The sequence below is a fragment of the Drosophila subpulchrella genome, chromosome 3L (assembly GCF_014743375.2).
Source record: "Drosophila subpulchrella strain 33 F10 #4 breed RU33 chromosome 3L, RU_Dsub_v1.1 Primary Assembly, whole genome shotgun sequence".
Taxonomy (NCBI): Eukaryota; Metazoa; Arthropoda; class Insecta; order Diptera; family Drosophilidae; genus Drosophila; species Drosophila subpulchrella.
Genome location: NC_050612.1, coordinates 8,480,683 through 8,487,819, shown reverse-complemented (window position 1 = coordinate 8,487,819; position 7,137 = coordinate 8,480,683). Strand labels below are relative to the sequence as shown.

The 7,137-nt window shown below is 41.7% G+C and overlaps 2 protein-coding genes across 2 annotated transcripts; one reads left to right on the top strand and one right to left on the bottom strand.

Moving 5' to 3' along the window:
* Positions 1-777: 777 nt before the first annotated feature.
* LOC119553938 (ketohexokinase) lies at positions 778-2,183 on the bottom strand. Its single transcript, XM_037864627.1, has one exon. It carries the CDS (start codon positions 2,026-2,028, stop codon positions 880-882), a length of 1,149 nt encoding a protein of 382 aa, XP_037720555.1. The 5' UTR covers positions 2,029-2,183; the 3' UTR covers positions 778-879.
* Positions 2,184-2,575: 392 nt separating this feature from the next.
* LOC119554091 (ketohexokinase) lies at positions 2,576-3,769 on the top strand. Its single transcript, XM_037864839.1, has one exon. The coding sequence runs from the start codon at positions 2,704-2,706 to the stop codon at positions 3,670-3,672; it is 969 nt and encodes a 322-aa protein (XP_037720767.1). The 5' UTR covers positions 2,576-2,703; the 3' UTR covers positions 3,673-3,769.
* The last annotated feature ends 3,368 nt before the right edge of the window (positions 3,770-7,137 follow it).

Here is a 7,137-nt window from a genome sequence, read left to right as displayed (position 1 = left end):
CGGACAATATTTTATTTGGAAGACAGAAAGAAAATCAAGCAAATTTGGCAATTAGATAACGTTACGGCATAAAGGTGCTTTTTTAAAAATGAGAATATATGCCTTTTTCTTCAAGTAATCAAAGTCGATCCTTTCAAACCATGAATGGAAAAACATAATATTTATGATTGCTAAATTACCGTAGTCGAAATTCTGATGGACTAACTAGTCAAAGAAGTTAATCTAGAAAGCAACTGTTCAACAGAGTCAATCGGAATAGCAGACTCAATTAAAAGCCCTTGTATTGGAAAGGAGTTGTTTTGAAAATATAGATTCGCTCAAGTAACCCGACTTGTATGTCAAACCAAAAGCCAACAGACCTACTGGTCATTTGCCCATTTATCCAAATACCCAAACACAAACAACAAATAATGCGTATTGGGTACGTAACATTGAAAAAAAAGAAACATGGCTTCAACAACAACAACAACAACAAGAAATTATCGATTTGCTTTCCATAGGAACCCTGTGAATCGACAAATAAGTTTTTCACATACTCGACAAAGGTTAAAAATTGTAGTAGAATCATTTAGAATAATTTACCATCGCTTGATTTCAATGCCAGCTTACCATGAATTCAAGTGTTTTTAATTCGCATTTGAATACAAACCAATGTCCTGAATAATTAATAATAATTAGTTCGAGATTATACGAGGAAAGGACACAGGCCTAAAATTAACATGCAGCATTATTCAAGTATGCCCTTTGTATGCGAGTAAAAAAATACCTCTTGGATCACATTCTTTTTTATTTAATAAAAGGTATTTAAAATTATACACTAGAATGTTTGCAGATTTTTTCAAAAATAAACTAGACAGTACTGGTAATGACTTGCAACTCCTAGCTGGCAGGGGCGGGCTCCGCCGGAAGAGGAGCTTCTTCCGACTCCGGCTCTACGGTGACAACCGAGTCCTTGCCCGCTTCCTGGAACTCGAATGGGCGGAGCAGGTGCTTCCGGCAGCTATTCTGCTGGTCTTCGTCCTCCTCGTCGGAGCTGGCCTCGCTGCCGCCCTTCATTTTGACGGGCAGCTTGACCGTGTCGATCTGCAGGTGACCCAGGCAGTCGAATCCCACGTGGGCCAGCTTGAAGCTGGCCACGGCATTCGCGAAGTACACGGCATCGGCCAGGCGCCTCTGCCGCACGAAGGCGGCGTAGATGAAGCCGGCCGTGAAGCAGTCACTGTCCCCCACCCGATCGATGATCTTCTTGGTCTTGTGGGCGGGCAGCTCGAAGTACTGTCCCTCCGTGGTCATGCAGCCGGCTCCTAGGCTGCTCCAGGGCACAATGACGCAGGGTCTTCGGATCCTAATGTCCCTGGGCATCCGCAGCAGTTGGTGGACTCCCTCGCAGGCCTCCAGCGGCGACATCCAGCCCCGCGTCTCGGCTATGTATTTGGTCACGAAGACGTAGTCACACATGCCGATCAGATCCACGACCGTCTCGAAGGCATTGTAGATCTGCAGCGAGACCACTATGCGATCCTCCTCCTCCCGCCCGTTGTTGTGGTCGAGGATCAGGCGGATCATGTCGCAGGTTTCCCGGGGACTGCGCGCCTCGAAGTTCACCCAGCCGTACTGATCCAGATCCAGTTTCCGGAAGTCCTCGGCCGTGACATACGGAAACGGCTTGTCGCAGTAGAAGACCGTGCAGCGACGGGTCCAGCGTTCCTGGACGATCGTGGAGAAGGGCGGATTCTCGTCCGTGAAGGTGCAGTGGCCGATGTCGATGCCGCGCTGCTCCAGGTCGTCGAGGATCATGCGGTAGGTGGGATTGCGGGACAGCACGCCGAACAGCTCCACATTGGCGCCCAGCAGCCGGAGGGCCGTGCTGACGTTCGAGGACCGTCCGCTGCGCTGGAGGGTACCGTTCTGGGTGCGCGACCGGTCGCTCTGGAAGTCCACGTTCTCAACGGTGGTCACGTAGTCCACCTCGGTGCAGCCGACGCACAGCACCGCCTTCATCCCGCTCAGGGAACACCATTGTGTCATCCTGGTCCTGTCTTCCTTTTGTTTCCGAATGTGGTTGTCGATCTTGATCCGGGATCCTCTTCTTGCCCTTCCTTCAATCCGTTTCCTTACTCTAAATTTACGATTGACATAATTTCGACTCTATTTCTGAATACTTTGACATCGGGTTGACCCATAAAAGAGGGGTACGCTAGCAGAGGTTAGTAATTACGTTTCAAGGAGTTAGTCCAAATTAAATCTTAGTAAAGGACCATAAAAACAAATATCATAAATATCAGGGGTTTTCGAATCACTTTTAAATACCGTTTTGGGTGTCTAAAAGTATGCAACAATATCTTAATAACTCAAAATGACATTTATTAAGTCATCATGGTACACGATACTTTTTACACATAATTAATTTAAAAATATTTGAATTAAGGTAGAAAATATCTTAGACGATAAATTTTTATGTCATTAGGAAGAGAAATAACACTTAAATCAAAGGTTATGAAATGTAAATGAATAAAAACAGCAATGTTTACAAAATACTTAAATTACATAACAAATATTTATCAGTTTAAAATCAACACAAATACTGCGTGTTTGACGACGTACTCCAAAACTTATCCGAACTTTCACTTTTTCCCGAAACCAAATCAAGCAGTTGTGTTTTTGGAAAATTGAAATTTTGAAATTAAGCAGGGAAAACTCAATATGTCCGAGTATGGCAACAAACTGAGCTGGGCTGTCGGCAAGAAGACGGTGCTGTGTGTCGGCACCACGACCATTGACTTCGTCTCGACCATCAGGAAGTTCCCCGTGGAGAACAGGTGCGAGAGGGCCATCGGGGGGTACTGGATGCGGGGCGGGAATGCGTCGAACAACTGCACGGTGCTCGCGAACCTGGGGGTCAAGGTGGAGTTCTTCGGAATGCTGAGCAGCCTGAGTGTGTTCCAGGTGCTGGTCGACGACCTGAAGGCGCGCGGCATCATCATAGAGAACTGCCCCAGCTGTGACCAGGATGCGCCCTTCGCCTCCGTGATACTCACCAAGTCGACCAAAACACGTAACATTGTCTTCTGCAATAGCAACTTTCCGTACGTTGGCATCGAGCACTTCCGGAAACTGGACCTCGGCCAGTACGGATGGATACACATGCGGGCCCTGATCTTCGAGAACACGCTGGCGATGGTCAAGGAGCTGATGGCATACAATGCGGCCAGGCAGGAGAAGATCGTCCTTTCGCTGGAGTTCGACAACAACCTGGGGGAGATGTGGCCCCTGATGGACTACTGCGACTATGCCATCTTCTCCAAGCAGCTGGCCCAACCCAACGGCTGGGTTTCTCTAGAGGATGCCTGCCTGCAGCTCGACGAGCGTCTACGCATGCGCTGGGGCCTAAATCTGAAGCGACCCTATGTGGTCGTTCTGTGGGGCGATGAGGGGGCCGGGTTCATGGACCTCGACGGCAACTACACCCACGTCAGGCCCTACAGGCCCAAACGCATTGTGGACGCCCTGGGAGCCGGCGATACCTTCGTGGGCGCCTTCATCTACGCCCTCTACATCCGGGAACGATCCCTGCCGGTCGCCGTCGACTTCGGCAATCGCATGGCCAGCTACAAGTGCACGAAGAACGGCTACGATCACATCGCCAATATCCTACTGCCCCCGATCCTATGACCCATTTTCATGAGCAGTCCCCATACCGCTGCCCATATCTTGTAACCAAAACAAAATTGTTCAGTTATTAAATACAATATATATATCTTGTTTAAAATTTGCATTAAACACCAGAAAGAGTGCAGCAACCGTTGATGAATTTAAATCACAAAATGGGAATTAAGTAAATAAATGAATTGTTAAATTAGGTAAATAAATACGTAGTCGAAGGCCCGATGGTAGCTAGCACTACACCTTCTATGTTAGTATTAGTTTTGTAAGCTTTACTATCATCTGAAATAAATAAATAAATCACAAAATGGAATTGTTATAAGTCTGATGCCTTCAAAATAAACGAAGTAAGAAATAAATCATCTACCATTTCGATAACTGGCTTGGGTGATAAGGGATTATTTAAGAAGTATACTAAAATTCTACAAAAGCAATCGGTGAAAATAAATTTAAAAAAAAATGGCTTGCTTTAAATTGAAAATGTAGGGTAAGGATAAACTATTACACGCCCTTAGCCCTTTAAACCCGAACATTTATTACATACAAACATCGCTTTCCGAAGATAAAACTATAATTACCTTTCCAGACTCGAGTGCATCGGCTATAAATTATCGGATATACAAATCCTTGTTCTACCTTCCTCGCACTTTAAGTTTTTCTGACTGTCCAATTGATTGCAAAACGAACCTGCAATGCCATTTAATTTTCCTTGCTGAAAAGGGTTTAACATTTTTTCATTCGCTTTAGTACCTTTTGTCGTTTACCCTTGGCCATTTGAGATATAGCCAGATTATGTAAATAAATGGAAACCGTTGGGGCATTTCATATACGACCAGCAGGTGACCAAACGTCCCTGTTCCAAGCCGATAAATGAGATATCCGCAAGCAATAGATATTATTCGCTTGAGCTCGCTCGGATTATGCAAATGCGGCGCAAAACAAATTCCTAATTGGAGATTTACCGGGGCGAATTCGAATTAAAATCAATGAGACCCTGATTTTTGAAATTTGTTATCACAATCGCCGCGAAAAACATAGCCGAACCAAAAATAATTCATAAATATTAAGATGAAAAACCTCGCACCACGCCAAAGGGAATAAGGCAATCGAATTATGTATAAATCTAACGTAAAATCTTCTGAGTCTAGGAGTGGTCAAAGCGAGCAACTGGCCAAACCGTCAACTTCACTTTTGCTGCTTGATTGAAACTCATTTATCATCATAAATTAAAAGTGGGGGGCCAAGGAAGAGATTCATCATACTGCCGCCAGCGGACTGTAATCTGGTTCAGATTGAAAATTAATGAGGTCATCAGGCTCTGCGTACCCAAATAGCTAAGTGTGCCAAGTAATTTAAGTCAGTAGGCGTTTTTTCGCGATTCTCCCTTTAAAAAAAACTTAAATTTTTTGATGCAAAAAGTTTCTTCAAACAAAAATAATAGTAACTGCAAAAAGAATTTTTCAAAAATCATTTTGCTTATATTTTTTATGATTTTTTAAAGGTGACAATGTCGGAAAAAATTTTTATGAAAAAGAGAAAAAAATGGCTAAAATGCATGTTTCTAAGCATTTTCAAAAAATCTTAAAAAATATAAGCAAAATGATTTTTGAAAAATTCTTTTTGCAGTTACTATTATTTTTGTTTGAAGAAACTTTTTGCATCAAAAAATTTAAGTTTTCAAGTCGAGGAAAAAAGTTCAACAAGGACATTTTCACACAAATTCGTCCTTTTCAATAAGTACTGAATGGGTTAAGAAATGTATTGTATCATTCAAACGGCATTTAAATTACCTTTCCATTGATGCCAAAGTTAACAAGATGTAAGTTCAAATTATGAGTATATTTAACTTTTTTTTTGTGAAAATACTTTTGACCACCCTTGTATATTTATTATATTATATTTTTATTTGAGGCAGCCCGCAATTGTAATGACCTGTCGATAGAGCAGTTGACCTAAGCTTGATTGGACCCTTTGAATTTTTTCTGTCTTAAGTAAAGCTTTCTGGTGGTAACGTAACGCATGCTCATATTTTTATAAGTCGTTTCTTGCAGGAATAGATTTATTTACATAAGTGGAATCCTTTATATTCGATGTCGACCTGCTACTCTGATATTAAATGTCGAAAAATAAATACTCAGTCAAAAAAACAGATTTACTTTGACCTCTATAAAAAGTGGCAAAAAGGATGCTATAAATTTGTTCGTGGCTGCCGCAAATGTTCTTAATTTCCTTTTGAATTAGTTGTAATGCCGTTGAGCAAAGGATATAACATACAAAAATACAGACCACATCCATCGATCCTTTCTAACAAAAAGACAGCAATTTGTACTTAAAAGGCGACTTTTGGGGTATGGACATGAATATTTTTCTTTTAAATGGTCGGTAATTAAATTCCATCTATTCCACCAATTCCAAAAGTCTAGCCCGACCTTTCTCATTTTGTGTGATTTTTTTATAACGTTTAAGTCTCTCTTCCGCTGTTACCTTACTTACCTTACTCTAGGAAATGGTTAACACAAGACACAAGCCGTTAAAATAAACAAGGGAGAACGCTATAGTCGAGTACCTCGACTATCAGATACCCGTTACTCAGCTTAAGGGACCAAAGGGAAATGGAGATATGCAAGCAGCAAAGCGAGATTTAAATACGCCACCTACCGGCGGTATACAGATTTAAGCGTTATGGGCGTTAGAGTAGGCGTGACACTCTGCTGAAACAAACTTGCGCTGCGCAGGAATCTCAGGAATCTTCATGCCTAATCCCAGTATTGTAGCACTTATAGTTTCCGAGATCTCAGCGTTCATACGGACAGACGGACAGACGGACATGGCTAGATCGACTCGGCTAGTGATCCTGATCAAGAATATATATACTTTATGGGGTCGGAAACGCTTCCTTCTGCCTGTTACATACTTTCCGATGAATCTAGTATACCCTTTTACTCTACGAGTAACGGGCATAAAAACTGATAAATCAGATTGTGCTAGGATAGCATCAAACTTCAATGTTACGTAACATAAATTTAAAATTTTTTTTTCACGTAGTGTTAAGATATCGTCTGATAAAACCACGGTGACTGGGATCATAAAATGAAACAAATTTTAAAGTTCAAACAGTTTAATTTGAATAAAGTGCTAATTAGAACTAATTTTATTATTATTAACCTTTCACATTAAAAAAATCTTCTGCGTATAATACACAGCTTGTATACGAAAAGAAGTTTTCGTAAATGGCGTGCGACAACGTATCGACATTATATTTCCATTGGCAATTAAAAGATGCTCCTTCCATATATATAGCAGAAGTCATTATTCTTAAATGGTTCATAATCATATGAGCTGTAACCGTATGATGGGCAGTGTTCTTTATAAATTTTTTTAATCCATCTACTCCGTCATCGTCTATAATTTCTCCAATTTGGCAGATTGATTCCTTGGAAACTCCTAAGATCGAATTAAAAAAAAGAACTAGTT